The following is a 23,317-nucleotide window of genomic DNA, read 5'->3' on the forward strand; positions in this document are numbered from 1 at the left end:
TAAGATCCATCAAGGAGCCCATATCTCTGTAGCCTCCAATGAGACTGAAATTTGGTTAAACTAACATCAAAGATTCTTGCATGTATCCAATTAAAAACCAGGGATCCATCTCAGGCCCATATACATCTGGTAATAACCAGGAACATGTACATTTCTGGTATGTGCCGGATCCATAAGTTGGCCTTCCTCCATCTGAAGTAATTCCTCAGCTCTCCAGGCTGGAAGAACATTGAGCCCTGCTTCTACCTTCCTTCTGTACTGAATTCACCATAAGACCTTGGGAAACTTGACTCACCTGTTGGGGCTTCAATTTTCTGACCTACAGAAATTAAGTTTTAATGTTTATAGTCACCAGCAAAAGGTCAGATGGTTTGAGGGTGTCATCTGTTTCCTGCTGAGATGCTGATTCATATAGCAGGTCCCTCTGACTTCAAAACATGTGCACTGTCCACTCTACTAGACTCATCTCTAGGGCTTCCTCTGGCTTTTGCAACGTTATCTATATTCCCTGAACTCTTGAGGAAATTCTAAGAGTGTAAATGGACTGTCCAGAACCCCCCAGCTAATAAGTACTGAGTAAGGAAGCCTAGTCAGTGGACGTCCTATGCCCTGGCCTCTATCTACTGCTACACTACCTTCATTTTCAAGACAACCTCAAAAGAAAAGGGCCCTTTTCCCCTCATTAAACTTTATAATTTTGCAGAAAAACACTGCATATTTTAATCAGGACATATGAGTGTGAATCAGGTTCTACCCATTATTAGCTTCGAGAATTTGGGCAGACAACCATTCTAAATGTCCATTTATTCATGTGTCAAAATGTTATAATAATTTACTATTGTTTCATTTGTGGATTGCTGGAATCAAATAAGACACTGGAAGCCAAGTGAATGTGGTAAAGTATATACAAGTTAGGAATAATAATGCCAAAGGGCTTTTTTATTAGGAATAAAAATGTATTTGGAGAAAGAAACTTGAGAATCCTGGAGTAAACCATGAAGCAGTGTATCTGGAAGTAAGAAAGTAGAACCGCAATGGGAAGATCTGGTCCAAGCTGGTGGTATTACTCGATTTCTCACAGTGGTTCTAAACCAGGGGTTAGCTGGCAATACCTGGAGTTTTGGTTGGCACAACTTGGGGGGAGGCTGCTACTGACATCTAGTGGGTAGAGGCCAGGGATGCTGCTAAACACCCTATAGTGCATAAAATAGTCCCCTACATAATGAATTATCTGGGCCAAAATTGTTCCAGTGTCGAGGGTGAAAAATTCTGGCTTATTAGAAGTTCATGAGTTCAGAAACTAGTGTCTCCTTTGCATTTCTGCGCCCTAGCGTCTAGCACTGTACCTGGATTAGAGTGGACACCCACTATGTGTTTGTTGAATACGTGAACAAGTGACTGAACACCCACAGAGACCCAGATGATGCGAATTAGATCTAATTCAGGTCGCCAGCGAAAATCTTAGGTCCTCGCAGCTTACTCCTCTCTCTCCTTTTCTGTCCTGTTGAAGTGTCTTCCCTTTCTTTCCTCACCCAACATCCAGAAAGAACGTGACTAGCCCAGCAAATCTGAGAATGCCTGGGAGCAATAAATAATGCTTATGAGACACAAGCGCTGCGAGACCTCTTCCAGCGGCCCCTTCAAGCCACTCCGAGTCAGCCAGACAGCAATCAGTCAACCAATGCGTCCCCCCTTGGTCCCTCACCGAGCATGAACAGCTAGGACCTAAAGCACATATTTCCTGCAAATGTCTTACTAGAACAGTTCAATTATGTTTTTAAGAAGAGACATCCTGGGCCATGAAATAGGAACTAGGTTTAGGTGAGAAAATGGGAAAGGAAGGCACGCAGTTCTGGGAGGGCAGAGCTTATCTGTTCATCACAGTACTTCCCGTGCCCAGCAGGCTGCCTGGCACGTGGCAAGCACCCTTAAATCTTTGGTAGGTGAAATGACAGCCTGGTGAAGTCAATGCTCTAACCCTTTTCTCAAATGTAACCCCAATAAAAATGTCTTTGTCTCAACCATTCAATTACATAGGAAGACAACTTGAATGCATAAGTTTTAAAAATTGTATACATTTTCCCCCCGATGGAGAACCAAAGCCAGATAAAGATATACGGGTTCATCATTTGAGAGGTGGATGTAAATATAGTGAATGAAAAAGTCTTTGCAGTAATAATTCAAATTGGATACAAACATTCTTAAAGCACCTTTTACCAGAAATAAGTCTAAAATATTTGTAATATCTTTGCCAGAAGGTCTACACTGAGACAATGTGTGGTAATTTGGGTGGAATTAAAAACTCTGTAAATAGGACTAGAGAAATCACATGGGGACTATCAATAGAAGCCTATTGTGCTCAAGACGTCAGTCCCCAAAGGACCATAATGACATGACAATAAACCATGCCATCGTCCACCCCAAAGTTCCACAGGGAACTGATCGCCCTGTGTTGGGAATCAGCTTTCCAGAAACTGTAGTGGAATGTGTTTGAAGTCGCTCCAGAACAATTTTCCATTAGTACTTTTGGCTACAATCTGTGTTAAAAAATGATCACTATAAAATATATTAATTATGCAGATCCATTAGTCTGCAGAGTAGAGAGACTGAGGTGTTACCATTTTCAACTCATCACTATTCTTTAAACATTTAAAAGACACCCCAATGACCAAGAGCCTCTTCTAGAGGAGTTAATACTTCATGTGCCCATTCCAGGCTCAAATCCTCACCGATTCCATTTGCTTGTACAGAATGGAACAGGACACCAACTCTTTTGTACACCAGCTGAGAATGTTTGATAACAAAGTCAAGAGTAGTCCAACACTCATTACGTCTCAACACCAGCTGCTTTCTCCATACTTAATAGACCATTTTTAAGCTCTTAATGATCAGCATGTTTAAGTACACACATCCACAGCCAAAGAAAGGAGGGAGGAAACACAGGTAAAATGAGGTACAGTCTGTACTATTTATTTTGGACTTGGCCACCTCTCTGAAGAAAGCTGTACCTTGTAGATACAAGGAAGTAAAAGGGCTCATTTTATGACTCAGTATTTTTAGAACTCTCATAAACGCTGATGGAAAAAAGCAGATTGATTTAAATTCCTTGATCCTGACTCGCTCTATCTAATATCACATTTTCTGATTAAACTATCTGATTATTTTTTTAAGACCAGAAAAGGAGGTAATAGAGAGCCTTGCATCTCATAAACATGACTACCACTTGGAAACATTTTATTGTGCACTGCCTTGGAACTCTTTTTAATTAATTGGATGTCTATACGGCGGGTAGCTCAAAAGCTATTGCTTATTGGACAGAAAAGATCACACCAAGAAATCAATATTCTGTCAACTCTTCCAACTTGCCTCTTGGTGCTCCCAATTTGTGGTGGGCTGTTTTTCCAGTTTGTTCATTCGTTCGTCTCATTCCCTCTGCTGTTGGGTGAAATATAGCAGCGGTGTCCTGAGCTAGGTCTATCACCCAGCAACACTTCCATCACTCATAATCCTTTCTCCCTCCCCGGAGGGAAGCAGACTCACCTCGTGACTGGTGTGGCCTGCCTCTGCTCCCAAACCGCTAGTTGAGGGGAAATCTCAAACATATTGATTCTATGTCAGCTGCATTTTCCCCCTATAAGACTCATCTGAATTTTATTCACTTAAATGGATTTCAAATGGGGAGCTCGGTGCTCAGGTGCAAGAGAATGCAGTTAGGGACTGAATTTCCACCTCGCCACGCTTCTCAGCATGCTCACCGGCAGCTGTGCTCACTTTAATTAGCCAGGTGTGCAGGTGCCTGGCATTATTGTACCTGAAGTGCCACCTCAGCCCTTTCCAGCCAGTCGGCGAGGGAAAGGAAATCAGGCTCGGGGTTGGGGAGGGGGTGGGTAAAAGGAAGGTGAGATTTCTACAAAGTTCTCCACAAATATATCAATTCAGTTGCAACTGCTTTTCATGTTTTGCATCAATGACAAGCCAGATACCTTGAGATACTGATATTTCTAAGTTATTGTCATCTCTTTGTTTTTCTATGTTCAAAACATTGAAAGTGAAACAGATGAAATTACGTTGATTAATTGAAAAGCTACCTGAATTTAACCACTTCTGCATATAACTCTCCCCGGGCTCGTTCCCTTTGGTCCACATCTTTGTAGCTGCACAAGTCGAGTGGAAATAAAACACACATGCTCCAGTTTCAAACATATAATTCGCTTGGTGCCACAAAAGCAGTTTGAGAAGTAGGAGGTTATGTAGTGTCAGAAGGGAGAGAAACTGAAGAAAATCTGGTGTGTTCCTGTAAGGCCCCGATATCATCCCAACCTGGGAGTTGGTTGTAGGGTGTAGCGATGGGCTGAAACCCTGAGAGAGGGCAGAGATAAACAGCCTGGCCCTGGAAGGAGCCTGCCTGGCTGAGTTTCACTGTCATCACTGAGTTGCCTCAAAGCATGTCACAGACTTGCCCAAGGCCTCCACTGTCTCATCTGTAAACTGGGGAGGTAACTCACCTCCCTCCTGGAATGGCTGTGAAGATCAAAGGCTATGATAAGCCCCTGAAATGCTCAGCACAGTGCCAGGCATATCGAAGGTACTTGCTAAATGAACATGTGTCACTACTGCCATCTCCATTTTGCTAAAAATAATAAATGACCTCGCTGTGAAATAAAAATTCCCTTTATTACTCTCCCCAACTTGGCACAGAATTTTATTCCTTCGAATAGATTACAACAGTTTCTTGGCTATGACGTTCTGGGCTTTTCCAAAGTGATGCTTTGAAAGACTGCTGTGCACACTCCCCCTAAGACAAACCAAGGGTCCTGACCTTTTTCAGATACAAATGTCCCATTGTCCCTCCTGTGTCACTGAGTCTGAACATACTTGGAGCGCTAACACTTTTGTGAGCTGGCAACCAGGAGGAAAAGACGATGCCTGCACCCAAAGGATGTCGTCCTCTCACGTCTTCATTAATTTGTGTCACTGAACAGCTCCAGATGATTATAAAGTCCCTCAGGACTCTGAATGTAACCTGTTACAAAGCCGTGAGAGGCCGATGACAAAAACATTATGGGCTGTTGGGGAGGGAGAGGGATGCTCAGTGCTGTGGAGTTCACTGGGCAGTAGCTGCCAACAGCCCAACGATAAAAGTTTCATTTGTTTTTTTCAACAAACACTCAGCTAAGGAACACTGTTCTGGAGGGTTTATGGCATCTAAGGCTGTCACTAGGAACATGCTTATTGTGACCTGAATGAGGCAAGATACTAAGTTCACGCAGGTTTGGAGGATTTGTCTATTTTTGAGGCTCAACTAGATTAATCAAAATTCACAATTCTGTTTGTCAGAACAAATAGTTTCATTCCAGGGTTTAAAGACTGTGAAGGGTGGGATACCCCGAAGGAGGCAGACCCCAGGATGGACCAGAGCATCCGGGGGCTCACGCCTGTCTCAGGAGCTGCCCTTAGCCCACTTTAGAGCCGGAGAACTGCTGTTCTGAGCAAGATCCTGTGCCCAACGGGTCGACGGGTGTGATATTCCCAACTCGACTTTCGAAATCCCTGAAAAATATATAGCCAGGCCTCCTCTTACTTCTCATTCAACGACGCCTTTAACTTCCATTATCAATAAATATATAATATAGATTCTTTAGTTCATGTCACCACGACAAAGACCATGCAGATTTGTTGACTGTGTAACAAACAAAAGGAGAGATTAAAGCCATCAGTGAGCTTCCCTTGGAGCAAGCACTTCACCGCCGTATCGTCTCTGCCTAGGATCCTCATATTAATAGACTTTCTCCCAGACTTCTGAATTCACAACAAAGAGCTCAGACCCTCTAACACTGTCTAGATAAAAAGGGAAGAAAGCGGTTAAAATCATTACTCGCAGTGGCGACGAGATAGTCATTTTGCACCGCTGTGAATTGAATCACAGCAACTTTTCTCTTCATCAGCTTCCGATACAGAAGCCGGAGAGCCAGGGCTGGGCATCTGACAGATGGTGGCACAAATGCAAAGACAGGCAGAGGAGAAGCAACAGCCACCGGTGATTGCAGCTCTTCACAGAAAGCTGGGGACTGACTTGAACGATCTCCACGCTGTTCATAAATGCGTTTTTTTAAAGGAGCCGCCTCCCATTCACTCCCCTCGGGAGAGGACCTCGGAGAGCGGCACACCCCTGAGGGCACCGCGCACAGGATCTGGCAGCTGCCTCTGGAGTTTCAGAAATTCCTGCTCTGACACCGGCGAAGAAACTTTAAATAAAACGTGAGCAGGTTGGAGCACAATGAAAATCCTCAGGATGTTACACTCTCCAAAGGGGGGTGGGGCAGAATGACATTACATTTGTCTAAAGCCAAATATAAGTTTGCTTAGTTTCCTTACTATGTTAAAAGAAAGCCGTCACATCCCGCAACAACGACGGCTGAAGGCATCACGCGTCTCAGCACAGCCTCTTCAGTTCAAACAAGTGAATGAAAGAAAGCAAAGTGAACAAAAACGACGCTATCGCCAAAGGTTCAAAAATGCTACTGGAAAGAAAAGTGACTGTACAGCCCGACTGTATCTGTGACACGCACACACACACACACACACACACACACACACACACACACACACAGCTGTAAATCAAGAGAGAGAAGAACTTACCGGAGCAAATATCACCATACACATTTACAAAAGAATTGATAATCCAACTTCCCTCTCCTGAAAGAAAACAGAGGTTGTCTCATGCTAAAAATAAAGCTTCTGCGTCCACAGCACCAGCCACTTGCCCCTCTTTTTGATGAAGCAAAGGAGGGGAACAGGAAAATCAATGAGGAGGGAAAGTGAGATGTTATACCAATCAGGTAGCAGCTTCTGCCTTATTTGCAGAGAGATGGCAAAACGGTCATATTATTAGACAGTGACAACCCACAGCCGAAGTACAGCAACCTGATACCTCCCTCTGGGGAGAGGCTGGCTGCTTGTGGGGAGGTGGCTGCCGCCCTGGTGCGCGCCCACCCCGGGCTCTCCGTGCGCAGCAGCTGCCAGTGGAGAGCCCACCTCCCCTGCTACCCTGCGAGCCCAGCCCGTTCCTCCCCCAGCTCGGGCTTAAAAGCAAACTGGGAGAGAAGAGAGAGCCGGGGTTCTGTGTTGGATGTGCGAGTGGGAAGTGGTGCTTTTATAATATCCTCAGGAGTAGATTTGCATGGATTAGGTAAATGTTTATATGTTTGTTTTAAAAAATTGCCCTTGTTTTTATGGAGATGCCTGGGTGTTATGCCTGACTCCCATTCGGGAAATCTGTACACCCCCCCCCCACTCATAATCCTTAGGGTGAAGGTGGGGAGGAGGGCTCTGGGGCTCTGGTGAATGTGGGAGGAACAGCTTACAACTTGGCTGCTCCTTGGTGCAGGAGTGGTGCTTAGCGCCTTCTCCTGGGAAGTCTTCAACTGAGGAGGTTTCAGAGGGGTGCTGTGACCCGGACCTGCTGCCAGGAGACTTGGAAAGTCCCTTAGGGTCTCTGAGCCACAGTTTGCCTCTGTAAAATGGGCATACAGCACTCATAGAGCTGCTGGTGGGGGGGCTGGGGAGCAAAAGGAAGGTGACGAAGCCGGTGCTTTCAAAGCCATGCTGGACACAAGCCACCTGGGCTCCCTCCTGGGCAGCCTTCCTCCCCTTCCCCCTTCCTCCCTCCCTCCCCTCCTTTCCCCTCCCCTCCCGCTCCCCATTCCCTAGCTCTCAGTAAGCATTTGCTGAGTAACTGAAGGACTGGCTGAGGCCCCAGCTCAGGCCCAGGGGCTGAGAAGGAGCAGCGTTGGGACCCAGTCAAAGAGGTCGCTGTCCCAGCCACGCACCCACAGAGGGAACCATATTAATAGTTTCTCAGGGCGGAGAGTGACTCACTGTCATCAGTCTTGAATATTAAGAGCCCCATTTCAAGAAAAAGAAAAACTGCTCTGTCCTATTCTGAGTGTTGTCAAGTGTAAGTGAATTACCTTATGTGGGCCTCGCAATACTAGGAAGAGCTACCATTTTTATTCCAGTTTACAGAGGAGGGAGCCAAGGCCCAGAGAGTGAAGCAATGTATCCAGTAATTGGACAGTCAATAACTGGTCAAACCAAGACTTGAACTTAGCTGGATGCCAGGCTCCACGCTGTTGCCCACTCCACTCCAGGTGCCACACGATGGTACTTACACTTTTATTTATCCAGCCTTCAGGGTATGAGTAATTCACCAAGGGATACATGGACCCTGCAGTAACTCGACAGTCCCAGCTCACAGAGATTGGGAACCCCTGGGTTGACCAAGGGTCTACCAGGCCAGCAAGGCCCATGCCTGGGCTCTGCTGCCTTCCTATGGACTTGGGCACTTTACTGAACACCGTGGAAGACAGGGGGTGTGAGCCTCAGTCTTGGGATTTCAAGTGGTCTGCTCAGGGCCCCTGAGTGTGTCCCTTAATATGTCCTTGTCTCAGGTTATCCCATGTTTAAATTGAAGGGTTTCCACGGAATGATCTCTAAAGGACATTTTGGGTCACCTTTGACTAAATAAGATTAAGATGAGTTTGATTCTAATCTGCCGGTTGGGTGAGCTTTCCCCGCCTCACATTTTGTTTCTGATGAAGTGTTAGCATGCTCTACACCCCCCCTGCTATCACCCCACCACCAGCATCTCCCATCTGGGCCCTGCAATTCACCCCAACAGGTCTGGCTGCATTTACTCTTAGCCCTGCAAGTCATTCCCCATGTATTATCCAAATTGAGCTGGTTGAAGTATAAATTAGACCGTATCACTCATCTGAGAAGTACATTTCCATAGCTGTCCAGTAGGTTTAAAGTAAAACTCAAACTCTCTGCCGAGCCTTCAAAGCACCTTATTACCTGCTCCCATCTACCTTTGCGTTTTCACCTAACTCCAACCCTCTCCCTCCCGACTCTCCAGCCGCACTGGCCTTCCAACCCTTTGTGCCTGCCTGTCCTTCCCAGAACACTGTTTCCTCTGATCTTTGCCTGCTCTCTCTCCCTTTGTCCTTCAGTTCTCGGCACTATGGTCCGCTTTTCCCAGACTGCGTGACCCAGTGAGAACCCTTCCTCTGCCTGTTACTCCCTTTCACCTCGCCCTGTGTTTAGCTGGTAGAGGTGGTGCTGTGTGTGTTTGATGTGGATTTTTTGTGCTTCTTATTGCTCATTCATGTGTTCATTTAATTATTGCTTATCTCCCTTCACTAGGAGATAGCCTCTTGGGAAGGAGGAATCCTGCTTGTTTTGCATAACCCCGTATCTTCAGTGTTTAGGACTACTTGGCACACAGTAGGTGCTTAATAACATCTCATGAACAAATAAATCCATCAATAGAGAACAAGTTAGGCTTGAAACAGAGGCAAAGAAACCGAAGTTTATCAAAGGAGCACAGCCTTGAAACGCAGGGCAGGTGAACAAGGGTGACTGACTCATTCAGAGTAATGGCCACGGACTATTTCCACTTCTTGTTCTGGGAACACTCGACAGGTCGAGCCACCTTGATTTAGGTGGAAGACCTGTCAGAGACAGTGGGGAGCTCCTGTTATAAGACATACTGACCAGACATTTCACAGGCGCTTGGGTGCCTAGGATTCAGCTCACCTGGCCCCATACAGAACAGCTGATACTTGGACATCTGACTGCACACTTGTCATTACCGAGTGGATGGTCTTGCCAGCTACCCACTTAGACTGTCTGAGCTTCCAACTGCCTGATAGGACAGTTCAGAAAGGTGGCTGCCACTCTCTAGCACACCACTGGAACTGGCAAAAGTAAAGCAATATGCCGTTATTTGATGGTTCTTGTTTGAAAAACGTTATTAGCATTGAGCCTTAAAAATAACATTTGTCCATTACCAGACTATTAAAAATAGAAGTATAGTGTTTCCTAAACTGAGTATTTAAGGAGAAGGTTAAGTAGATTAGAATAATCTGCGAGTCTCTGAAAACCTCATTAACAATGCTAATCTCCAATATGGTCAGGTCTTCAACTGAGCATGGCCTTCTGACAACTTCAAATGAATTCTTTTTCTCTGAACTGTAAAGCTTGTCTCCCCCTTTGGTGGACACACTCCTCCTGGTAAATGCCACGGTTCCTTTCCCTTACAGCCTCTATTCCTAAACAGGTGGCTTCCCACAAGGGGTCCTTTTAGGCCTGTCTGCTTAGGGTTCGCACAGCGGGAGGCCTAGCTTTCTAAGCATTTGGCAAAGGCCGAGAGGAAAATTCCAGCATCCTGAGAATCTCTCCATTGCTGAGGGGGAAGGGAAGTAATTGAAGACAAGAAGATTACTCTGGACACACTATAAATGACCAATGGAGTTAGCTAAGGTTCTTCCATTTTGCTGCAAAAACAATTTCAACTCTTTCAAGCTGTAGCAATGAGAGCATTCACATTCAATCCACTTAGAGGCTGAAGTCTATAATGGTGCCTGCCTTGCTCGGGCTGAGCACAGCTCCTGGAAGGGGTAAGATGCAATTTATTTTGATTCAGGTAGGTAGGAATATACGGAGTCATGGCAGAACTTTCTAGACCTCTTGTCTTATAGTTCCCTCATAGGAGAAAGAATGTTTTCCTCCAACTCTCTCTTTTCCTTTTCAAATACCCTGCACCAGCCCTTTGTGCTTTACTCTAATCCTGCCCCCCTTTAATCTGTCCCTTTGTATACTCCCTTAGTTATTCAAGTTTGAACGTGCGAGCTCTTTCCTACCTGAGGATCCAACAGGTGAATTCGAGTTCCACTTCTGTCCCTTACTACTTATGTAGTCTTGTCACGTGCCCTCACCTACAAAACTGGGTATCGCAAAGGAATGCAGACAGGTTGCTAAACTTGTAGCAAACATCGACATATAACAGTAACGGTGATTAGTCTAATCTTGATAGTGATATTCTCCGCCAGCTCCTTTGCTTTATAGAGACAGCTCGTGGCTCTTTCATTTCTCCTCTAGAGGGAAGAGCTTATCATGTTTTGGAAAAGAAAGGAAAGCCCACGCCTTAATCAGAAAGACTTAGCAGTTTCCCCCCTGGAATATGAGGGAATATAGAAAAGACCAAATCGAGGCATCTGACTTAAAACAAATATTTGCTGAAAATGGTTTTGAGTGTTGGCATTTCTGAATATTCATAGTTCACTGGTCCATGGACTCAGAGCAGGTCTGTGGGAAGTTGCTTCTTTCTGACACTTGGTGAAGGGCAATTTACAGGTTTCCAATGTCCATCCATGACCCCCTGGGCCTCAGGCAATAATTCCAGAATTCAGTAATTCAGGCTGGCTGACCTTCTGCTTTCATCCCTGCTCTAATTGAATATTGCCATCTGAGGGAGGACTGCGTGCCTTTAGAAACTCCCTCGGTATCGATATCCCAGAACGGTTTTGACTCTGGAGAGAAGGGCACTCAGGTTTTCTATATTGCAGCTAAAGCCTACTTGGGGGCCTAAGTTCTCAACAGGGAAGAACCATTCTCAAACCTATGAGAACTTGTTTAATATCCTACATGAAAGTACAGTCATTCACAGGCCTTAATTTCAGTTTAGCGATTGTTTAGGGAGTGTGTGCTACATGCCAGGCACATGCTAAGTTCTGTGGATACAGCAGAGAAAAAGATACCCATGGTCCCTGTCCAAAAGGAGCTTAGGATGTTTCTGATCTATTTGCATGAAGCAGGAACATGCTAGGGCCGGGTGTATAAATAATGTTCATGACATATTTGTTGAATTATTGAATGAATAATGCTGAATTACTATGATGTGTTTCTTAATTATAAAGATAAACAAGTGAATATTTTGTAGCCTCACAATTTTTAAAATGTAAAACAGAACCATAAAACACGTATTTGAGTAAAATTCTTATGCACATATTCACTAGAATAGAAAATAGACGGTGCGTTCAAATGACCAAATCATCTCAGGTAAAGCAATATAATTATAAAAATTAAAAATGGTCTTTAATATCCTAGAATTTAAGCTGAACACCAGGAATTCCATGAAAATGCTCCTTGGCACACAAAGGGGTTGGGGAGATGGTGCTGGTGTGAGGGGGCCCACACCCTCCTCTGCTTCACCCCGCCCCACTCCACCGTGTGCTATCCTGTATCTCAGGCTTCCGTGCATGGTTTCACTCGAACAGAAAGTTTCATGTCTTAAATGAAAAGGAATGGAGAGCCACTGATTTAAGAGAGGAATGTGGCAACTGTCATTTCCTGCAGAAGAGCTTTCTGATACCAATAACGCTGCTAATTTTTATTCCTGGGTATTATTAGCCTAAGTTCCGTTGGTGCATTGTCTCATCTGAGTATTATTCAACCCAGGCATCTAGAATCTACTGTCATCTTCATGTTATAAATGAGAAAGCTAAAGTTTAGTGGGGATCAGTAAATTGCCCAATTTTGCACCGCTAAAAAGAGTCAGAGCCAGAGTCTGAACCCAGGTTGTCTTGACTTAAAAGTCCACACGGTAAGTCTCCATACTACCAGCCTTGTTATTTTGGGCAAGTTTAGCAGTTACCAGGTGGGCAGCTGGACATCGCCTCTGAGCGATCTTATAGTTGCTGGAAAGCAAAAGCCATATGTATTTCAACTGCATAATTTCTGGCGATTACATCTGCTGTTCTGGTGCAGGGGGTTAAAAGTGGTCCCACCATAAATCTCTGAGCAGTAGAGTCATTCTGCCTGCTATCTGCATAGTACCCAATAGTGCTTTGCATGTAGTAGGTACTAAATAAGTCTTTGCTAAGTAATTAAAGAAGAGAAAAGAAATCACCTTTATTAAGCTCACATTCATAATTCTAATCAGAAATAGCAAAGACACAGCTCTGTTTTCCTCCTATCATCTTTATAATAGAGAGACAGCTCTATCAGCAAGGGGATGGCTTACAAGTTAGGCTGTTTCTGAATATATTTCTTAAAGACTGGTGTGATATCAGGGATGAAGAGTTATGATGATTGAGGATGAAGACTTTATGTCAGAAAGAATCCCTATGATCTGATTTTTACATGAATCTGTTAGTGCTGTAATGAGAGTAAGAGAAGAAAAATATAGAGACCATTTTCAATAATCTTGCCAGTACACTGAGAAATGAATAGTAAATTAGATCAAGAGCTATGTGACTTTTTTCACTGATCATTTCCCCATGAAGGGCGGTATCATATCCAACTGTATGTACTTGTGTGACCCTTTTAGCCTTTCTAAACTTCAGTTTCTCCACCTGTAAAATGGGAATGATAATGCTGAGTTGTGTAAATAGCATGCAGAAGCCTGATGGTTATTATAACAACACAAGTGACACGCATTCTCTCTCCCTGCTAATGCTCAAGGCAAGAGAGATTCAAGAATCAAACACTTGGAAAACAGCTTTCTGGTTTGCCTTTTCTTCCCAACCAATTGTGTTAAGAATCCTTCTGTTACACAGACGTGCCTTTAAAACCCAGACCAAATCAGGGCTCTTAATAAAACAGGATGTCGTAGGTGCAGGAGGATGAAAGTCTGTTTCCTCCCATGTAGTTTACAAACTGTGGACTTTTTATAGCATTCGAGTGTTTTCGTGGAGCTCTGAGGACTCCAGTCCAGGTCTCTTTGGTTACAATTCCGTGTGAAAGCAGTCAGCCCACCGGGCTCCCAGCCCAGTCTTAGGGATGTGCATGGTTACGACGCTATGCCCCAAGAGACGGAGTCGGTCTAAAGCACCTGGGGCATTATTGTAATTTGAGGGCTTATGAAATCTTTGAAAAACCTCTCTTTTGCCTGAGTATGTCTTATGCCAGAGGTGTCTCTGGATTCCTATGATAAGGGATTTGGCCATTTGGCTTAAAGCAAAGAAATCTTTGTTGATCAATGAAATCTATTTAGCCAATCTCTTTGGCCAATAAAATCTCTACAATTTTCCTAACCAAAAAAAATCCCTCATATCTGTGGGATGCTTCCTACATTCTTCATTTACATCTCCCCCAAAACCCTTGGATTCAGGGCCACACGGATTGACGCTGCAGCCTTGGCCGCCTCACAGGGCAGCTGTGATGCCAAGAGGGAGCTCCTGCAGGGGTACTTGGAGAAGTGAAGTCTGTGATCTAAACAGAGATCCTGTGCTCAGTGTCTCCCTCCACAGGCGTGAGATGCAACCATTCTTCCTTCGACAGTTGATTATTTAGTAGTGCAGTCCTGCTTAGAACACTTCAAAATGCCACGTGTACTCACACAGAGCAACCAGTTTTCCTGTTCAGCTGCGCATCTATTTTTAAAATAGAGTCCTTTACCAGTGTCTTCCTTAAAATGTTAGTTCCTTCTTAAGTCATCCCCAAGTTGTTAAATGGTACAAATTAAGAGAGCAAATCTGAAGAACAGGACATTCTGATATTTGCAGAATGTCACTTATCTCAATGCCAAGAGCAACCTTTTTCCTCTCATCTCTATGAAAGTGTGGAGACAGAAACTCCCCGTAAAAGGCTAAGACACGACTTGTTCTGACATTAGCTGTAGTCTAAGCAGAGGGAGCCTTGGACTCTGTGTAGAGGGAAAAAGTCCACCCTTTCCATTATGACACCGCAATCAAGGCTCTGTGGATCAAAGCCACCTCGCAGCGTCGTTCTCAAACCTGGCTGCACATCCCAAGCGTCAAAGCCATTCAGCAATGTGTTTCTCAAACCTGGCTGCACATCCGAGTCCCCTGGGCAGCTTAGAAAACCCTGAAATGCCAGTTCCCATTGCAGACCACCTGAATGGCAAGCCAGGAGGGCCTCCAACTCCCTCTGCTCACTGTGAACCTGACAAGGCACAAGACTAGGGAAACGGTGCACGAGGCCAGTGCTTGGACTAAGTGATAGTCAAAAAGGCCACCGTGGCTCCTTGTCACACAAAGTGAGTTCCATATTCAACCAAGTCTCTGAGTCAGAAGAGGAGTCTTTTCTAAAGGGAGAAAGGCTGCCTTCTGGGCCCTGTGCCATGACAGTAGAAGACAGTGAGGAGCCCACATGCCCACCTCTCCCCACACCTCTGCTGTGTCTCGGGCCTTCCTCTTGCAGTAAGCATGCTCTCACTCACAAAAACCAGAGGAGCCAATATAAATACAATACCAGCAACGGCCTTGGCTCACATTTATGTGCCAGGTCCTTGTCTAAACACTTTATATGAATTAACTCATTTCATCATCCTTAAAATACAGCTAACTAAAGAATCAAAGTCCAAAGACCAACAGAAACATGCCTTGAACCACTTCCTAGAATCAGCTCGGACTCTGCTCTCGGGATTCAAACCAGCCCCGACTCTGCCCGAGTCAGCCCAGCACCCCTGCCGCTCGGGCACCACCAGCAGCTTAGGCGATGCTGTTCCCGCTGCCTTCCCGGCCAGCTCCTCTTGAGACAAGGACATCAGTGCCGCTAGTTTATCTGGAAGGCGATTCCAGGAAAGGAAGTGGGGGGTTACAGCAGGGAAGCATGGGCACTGCCAAAAAAAAATGTATGAGGTGCAGGGACCTGGTGCATTTTCCCCCCAGCTCCCTTCCCTTCCTGGCTCCTGAAAGCATTCAGTTCCCTGCATTTCCTGCCTATGCTGCTTGACAGCAGAAGGTCCCCAGGCCCAGCCCCAGTCCCAACAGGAGGATGCTGAAGGCCTGTGCTGGAGCCCTGAGAGCTGGGGGGCACGCACCCCTTTGGCAGTGAATGCTGCAATGCCCACAGGTGCCTTCGAAAGGCCCAGGGAAGGGAAAAAGGGAAGAGGGAAACCGTGACCTTTTTTTTTAACCATGACTTTTTAATGAGGGCTTCAAGGAAAGATTACGTTGGTGCCAGCTCTACTCCTCCTGCACGATTTTTTCTTCGTGTTTGTTTTGTTTTTAATGGGCTTGGTGATTCATCTAACAAACCAGGCTTCTCTCTGCAGCCATTTGCTTTAGTGCCTCGGTCTCTTTGCTTCTGCTGTTCCCTCCGACAGAATGCGCTCGCTTTCTTCTCGGATGACCGTGACCCTACTGGCTCTTCAAAGACCAAGTAAGTTGTCACTGCCATCCATTTTAATTTTCCCTTGTATTAACCCTATTTCCTTCTCTCTGGGTCAGGTTTGTCTGCCCTTTTAACCCAATATTTTGCAAGTGACAGGTGCTCGATAAATGGATGGATAGACCACTTCTAAATACAGCAGTTCTCTCTTATCCATGATGTCACTTTCTAAAGTTTCAGTTACCCGTCAGGGTCCAAAAACAATAGATGGAAAATTCCAGAAATAAACAATTCATAAATTGTAAACTGTGCTCCATTCTGAGTAGTGTGATGAAATCTTGCGAGTCCTGCTCTGTCCCACCCAGGACGTGAATCATCTTTCCCAGTGTATCCACGCTGTAGATGCCACCTGCCCATTAGTCACTTAACAGCCATCTCGGTTATCAGATTGACTGCCCTGGTATCACAGTGCCTGTGGTCAAGCCACCCTTATTTTACTCAACAATGGCCCCAAAGCACAAGACTAGCCGACATGCCAAGGAGAAGCCATCAAGTGCTTCCTTTCGGTGAAAAGGTGCGTGCAGTACAGTATTTTCAGAGGCCACATTTACATAACTTTTATTACAGTACATTGTTATGATTGTCTATGCTAACATTAGTTATTGTTATTAATCCCTTAGTGTGCCTAATGTATAGATTAAACCTTATCATAGGGATGCCTAAGTGGGAAAAACATAGTACAGTGAGGGCTTGGTACTATTCGTGGCCTCAGGCGTCCAAGAGGGGCCTTGGAGGGTTCCCACTGTGGATGAGGGGGACTAATGGAAAGAGAAGGCAAACTTCCTCCGCATGATTTTCAAACCCTGGGCATATGGCTGTGGAAGGGAAATCCTGTCTCTCCTTGCACATTTGAACAATTCTGTTAATTCACTCAGTATTATTATGTTTGTATTGATTTTAAAGAGAGAGGAAGGGAGAGAGAAGGGGAGAGAGAGAGGGAAGTGGGGGGGGGTTGGTGTGGAAGAGAAACATCGGTGGGCTGCCGGCTGCCTCCTGCGAGCCTCTTACTGGGGATGGAGCTTGCAACCTGGGCATGTGCCCTGACTGAGAATCGAACCAGTGACCTTTCGGTGCACGGGATGACTCTTAACCAAGGAGCCACACTGGTCAGGGCTCATTATTACTGACTTCTAGTGTTTTCTTCTCCTTCATGAGTGCCACATCACAGTTTGATTGTAATGAGGGCTCAAATATATTTTATTAGTGAGGTGGTACAGGTGAGTTGACAAATCCACTAGGAACTAGCATTATTGAAGGCAAAGAAAAAGAGTTTTATTGGCTCTGCTGGGCAGGGTCAACTGCTTTACAAATCATCTTCCAGTTTTGGAAGCGAATCTCCACATGTTCTTTGTTAAAAAGTTTCTTACCCTGTTAAGGGTATATTATTTGGGTTTTGAACACCTACTCATCCACCAAAACCCAGCTCATGTGTCACCTCTGTAAAGAGATGAAGCACTTACTCTTTTGCAGGTACTGTGTGAGGCACTCTAATTATATTCTTTTATTTCCTTCCCTGGGCAATGCTGCAAGACAGCAATTAACCCCAGCCTCATTTTCCAGAAAAGAAAAGTGAAGCTAAATAAAAACCTAGAATATATGTGATGGAATCAGGATTTGAATCCAAGTCTCCCAGGTAGTAGGGTGAACATACTTTCTGCCAGTCCTCACATTTAATTATTTATATAATAAAAATTCTAAAAGTACGCATCATTACTTGGGGCCCTAATAAATCTTTACGATAAATTTGTTAGTTGAATATTATCAACCGCATTTTACAGGGACAAAGAGGTCTGGGGGAGCGTCTTTTTCTGCCTCCATTTTCTGTTCTTCCATACTGGCTGACATATCTCACTTGTAGTATTTGTGTTAATATTTCACAATTACGTGTTGACATTTCTGTCTTCCAAACATGAATATGATTTCCATGAGGACAGGTTCCCTACCACTGTGCGTATGTTTGTGTGTATGCATGTGCATCCTCGGTGCATGAGCACATGAATGGAGGTGTGGGAGGAATGAACCAACGAATTCACCCTGCACCCTGAAATATAATGTAAAAATAAGTCTGTACTTTGAAAAAGTCCATAATTTATTTGAGAAACCATCCTTTGGCAAAACAGGATTATGGAATGCTTAACTCCCTGAGCACAGTGAGCCCACCTAGAATGTATTTATTCCGTTTATTAACTCAGGTCACTCACCCCTGTACCTCCTCGATGCCTGGCAATGCGCCAAGGCTCTGGGCTCCCAACAGTCTGGCTCTGGCTCTGGACATTGGCAAGAATCAAGAAATAATGGGGCAAAGGCTATGTCGCCAAGCGTCCAGACACTAGAGGTTGTGCACCTAACTCAGATCAGAGGCTCCCAACCCTTACTCAGAGCATAATTACTCTTACTTCACAAATAATCTTAACACAGGTGGGTTTTCTAAGATGCCAACATGTGAGAAGAAGCCAAGTAAAAGGGGTCAGACTATCAGAGGCAGACATAACTTAGAGCCCCTGGGAGAGGAGAGAGCACAGAAACAATAAAAAGGGCATAAATAAGGACCTGGAAGCATACCATCCTCAGAAAATTTAATGTAACGGCGGAAAAACAAAAGCTTGCTTTGTTCCCTGGGCTCTGAGGAGGTCACTGTATTATGGGAAAGAACAGTATTCTCTAAAACGCTTAAAATGTTTTCTACCAACTCTATTTTAAAACACAAGGACACGAAAACTTATACTTTTAAGTAATGACTTCTATTCAAAATAGTTACAATCCTTTTTTAAAAAACTAAAATTTTGGGTCTTAAATGGGCAATTTCAACTATCGAAAATCATGGCTGTTAAGTAAGAGTTGTCCCCTAGAGGCTCCTGCGGCTGCTGAGGCGCCGCCTGAGATGGAGCCAGCCCCGGGGACATGCAGAGTGTGCAGAAGCGCTAAGAATATGGGGCGCCTCAGGGTTACATTCCACTCGAGACCCAAGGACACGGTATGTCCTGGAGAAGCACAGCGCTAGCAACCTGAGGGTCTTTCCACTGCTGTCCACCTGCGCGCACTGCGGAGGACAAGGCTCTGTGGGCTATGACATGGGAATTGTTGTTAGGATTCGTTCAGCGTCTGAGCAATGGGGCTGTTGGTCCTGCTCTCACCATGGCTTCCATTATTATTATCGTCATCATTATTATTATCTGCTTTCAACCACTGTTTATTGTGCAAACAATGCTATAGCTACCTACAAGAGATAATAAAGGTAAACAGGAAAAAGATAAAAGTACCCCCAGCCCGGATACCCTTGGCCTCGCCAATACATCAGTTCTTGGCATTTTTATATGCCTTCCAGCTCTTGTCCATCTACATGGTACATTAATTGCAAAAAAAAAATGACCCATTTATCCCTTTTCCCGTGTCCAGCTTCAGTCAGTGTGACTTTGCAGCTCTCCTTCTGCGAGAAGTAGAGTGTACTTCTGTACTCCTTGAACCGGGCTCACCTTGTAAGTCCTGCTCTGGCAACACAATGTGGCAGAAGTGAACTTGTGCTTACCCTGGGCCTAGGTCTCAAGTTGTCTTGCGGTTTCCGCTCTCTTTCTTGGAACTTTTCCGAGCAAGTGTGGGAATAACCCGGGCTAGTTACTAAACGGCACGAAAAAGACACATGGAGTACTCACCCCATTGCCCACCCAAGAGCCCACAGACCACTGAACATGTCGACGAGGCCATCTAGGCAGGTCAGCATCTGGCTGACATGACAGCTGACTGCAGGCACACGAGCAAGCCCAGCTGATCATCAGCAAGCCTGTTTAATAAACGCCTATTGTTGGAAGCGCTGAGTTTCATGCGGTTTGTTATGCAGCAATAGCTGATACAATATGCATGCATACAGTTGACCTAGCGGAACTCATGTTATAAATCATGTTGTTTAATGGCTAATATGTCATACAGTAGATATACAATAACTTATTTAAATGTTCCCTCTATCTTGGGTTTTTTTTAATTGTCTACAGTTATTAGGAAGAGCAATGATGCAATGTAACAAGCACAAGTTATTGGTCTTCTCATTTGCCATAAGGGCTCACAGAACTTTTTTACTTACTATTACTGGTTTATCTTAAAGAATATTATAAAGGATTCACATGAACAGTCACATGAAGGGTTAACATAGCAGGTGAGGTTGGAAGGGTCCTGAGCATAGGAAATTCTATCCCTGTGGAATTGGAGTGTGACACTCTCCCCATATGTGGCTGCATTCATAAACCCAGATGCTCCTTGAACCCCATGATTTAGGAGATTTTATGGAGATTTCATCACTCAGGTATGATGGGTTATTAATTCAATCTCCAGCCCCTTTCACTCCCTAGAGGTTGGGGGTGGGCTGGAAGTTCCAAGCTTCTAATCAAGGTTTGGTCTTTCTGGCAACCAGGACCAGCCCCCATCCTGAATCTATCTCAGGGCCTGCCAAGAGTTGCCTCATAAGAACGAAAGACATTCCTATCACGCAGGCCATTCCGAGGGATTTAACAGCTCTGTGTAAGGTGCTCTAACACCACCATCACTCAGGAATTTACAAGGTCTTAGAATCTCTGTAAGGAACTGGGATGAAGAAGAAATATATATATCCTGTGATATCACAGTATCACAAGCTATCTGTAAATAAGCAGACGGACAATAGATCTGAAGAAACCAGTGCTGAGAGGCAATTATGGATTTACTCGGCTTCCATTTCTTGAGGTGAGAAGCACTGAAAGAATCAGTGTCCCACAGCAGTAGAAATGACCTAGACCTTGGATATCAGAAAGCATCAGTCTGGGGGCGGGGTGAAGGGGCCTAATATATGGTGACAGAAGACTTGGCTTTGGGTGATGGGCACACAGTGCAATATAGAGATCTTGTATCATAGAAATCTACACCTGAAACCTATACCTGAAATCCTATTAACAAAAGTCACTCCAATAAATTTAATTTAAAAAAAAGAAGAAAAAAAGAAATCATCAGTCTGGGTGTTACCACACACTAGTGCATGGCAAGAGGTAAGTGGGTATACAAGAAGGAGCTAGTGAACCTGTTTAATAAACAGATTCTCGAGCCATGTAGCCAGGGATTCTGATTCGGTGGATCCGGGATTGGGCCCAAGGATCTGTGCGTTTTAACCACTGCCTTTATTATCTGCCCCCACCCTCATTTTTCAGGTGGGAGATCAAGACCAAGATGGATTAAATAAGAAGCTCAAATCTCCCCAGGGAGTCAGTTAATGGCTGAGCTGAGACTAGAACTCAAGTCTTGGGATTTCTGAGACATGGCTCCACCTGGCCTCCAACTGGGAGAGTTATGCTGAGTTCATCAAAAGATAAAAACCTGCTAGGACTTTTGTCCAAAGAGCTTACTTTTCTCCCCAAGGCCAGCTTTTTACCTCATCCTGGTTAATACACACTTTGCACTGGGGAAATGACAAATGTGAATACATCTTTTATTCTGCACTGACAGCATGTCCTCTGAACTGTAACCAAAGTAACTGACTTTCAGACAAGCTGAAATGTACCAAGGGATGGTTTATCTTGTGTATCAATATAAAACTCAGTGTTAGCTTTCAAAAAAGATCAATAAATAAAATCAAGGTAATAGATTCTTTTAAATTGTATTTTTTCCTTCAGGCTCTGTAATACTTTTTTAAGATAAAAAACTTACCACTCTATATAACTTATCCTTTCAAACAAATAACATGGGACATTCTTTGTCTTCAGAATTCAAGGTTTGAGAGGACACTTTACTGTCATATGACTTCTTCAAGAAATGTTACCATCAAGGTAGATACACGCAACAGGTATATTTATTTTGGTAGACCCGGAGGGCTTGTTGGGGTGTTTGAGTTACTTAAAAATTATTTTAAATAAATCTGGAAGTTGAAATAAAGCTCATAGCAACTTGTTTGGGTTTTTTTTATGGAGACAAAAGAAAAATTTCAGCTCAAGTCAATTGTCTGTAAAGTATTCAGCTTCATGAGGATTAGCAGTAAAAGAAATTCCTGGTGTAAGGATTGAAAGCTCGACGCTTGAGAAGACAGGGTTTGGTGCTTTTCCACTTACAGACATGTGACCTTAGATAATAACAGCTTCTTGAGCCTTACCATCTTCATCCACATAATGGGGGTAATTATAGCACAATTTTGTTGCCCACTGAACATTTACTACAGACCCAGATATTTGAAAGACCCTGTTTCCACTATTTCATTTAGTACTTATAATAACTGCATTTTACAGAGGTAGATACTGAGGCTCAGAGGGGTTAAATAACTTGCCCAGGTCACACAGGCGGTAGGGATAAAGCCTGAATTTGAACCAAGGCAGGCTGATCCCAGAGCCTAAGTTTGTAGCAATTAGGCTAGAGCACATAGGTCTTTATGTACTTGCTGTAAGGATTAAATAAAATATTATCTGCCAAGTGCTTGGAAATGTGCTTGGAAATAGTGAGAGCTTGAAAATGGTGGCTCTAAAACCATTTTTGGGCAGAGGAGCACCTTGCCGCACATACCCGTGCCAGGCGCCTCTGCTGGGCTGCAAACTGCTCTCACGCCACCCTGGGCCTCCACGAGTCCGGGTGCCCGTGCCCACAAGAAGTTAGCTCATACCGGCCTTATCTGCCTTTGTTCTCTTTTAAATAATGTCAGTTATGGCCTGGAAAATACAGAAAAGTATAAAGAACAAAGTTTACTGAATTCTCCCGTTCAGATGACCACACTTTTGGTAAAGAGTACACTCTTTTAGTCTTTTCTCTGTGCAAATGAGTATTTGCTCAATTTCCCCCCCAAAATGTGAATTACACTATAAATAGGGTTTAATCCTGCCTTTTCCCCCGATGACTGTATCATAAGCATTTCCCCCATCCCATGTACTGTTCCGTGAAAAAGGGATTTTTCGTATCAGCACAATATTTCATTTTATAAATTGTGCGCAAACTGTGGGTCGACTTTGCCCTTTCCCTTCCCTCCCCCCTAAGGGGATGGGTCCAGTGGGATTGGGATCAGGCACATACTCCAGTAAGGATCACTGGATTAAAAATTTACACACCAGGACTTGCTTTCTCTTTGGCCCCCTCCCTTATTTGGCTGAAAGGGGGAGAGGGTCATCATTATATACACTTTTTCCTTTGCGTTCTCCCTTTAATTGGACAGAAGTGGCATAGTGCGATTTTGGTTGGGACTTTATGAAGCTTGGGAAAGAAAATTCTTCTACCTAAGCATAACGTTCAGTACGACATTAATGTGCCCCCTTTTCGAAAGTGTCCCATACTGTGAAAAAGACTGTTAACACCATGCGCACTTTTAAAGGTTAGTTAATAAAGTGATTACAAACCTGTCCAGGGC

At 44.3% G+C, this 23,317-nt stretch overlaps 1 protein-coding gene across 2 annotated transcripts in view; it reads right to left on the reverse strand.

Moving 5' to 3' along the window:
- Positions 1-23,317, reverse strand: part of SYNPR (synaptoporin) — a 260,070-nt gene that overhangs the window by 132,139 nt on the left and 104,614 nt on the right. The window contains exon 1 of one of the 2 annotated variants that reach the window (XM_081159387.1): positions 6,640-7,042. The exons of the other annotated variant lie outside the window; for it this stretch is intronic. Within the exon in view, the coding sequence (XP_081015513.1) occupies positions 6,640-6,663 (24 nt within the window). The 5' untranslated portion in view covers positions 6,664-7,042. Of the gene's footprint in view, positions 1-6,639; positions 7,043-23,317 lie in introns of those variants that run through there. 2 annotated transcript variants of the gene reach the window in all.

The sequence above is a fragment of the Miniopterus schreibersii genome (genome assembly GCF_964146895.1).
Source record: "Miniopterus schreibersii genome assembly, chromosome: 15".
NCBI lineage: Eukaryota > Metazoa > Chordata > Mammalia > Chiroptera > Miniopteridae > Miniopterus > Miniopterus schreibersii.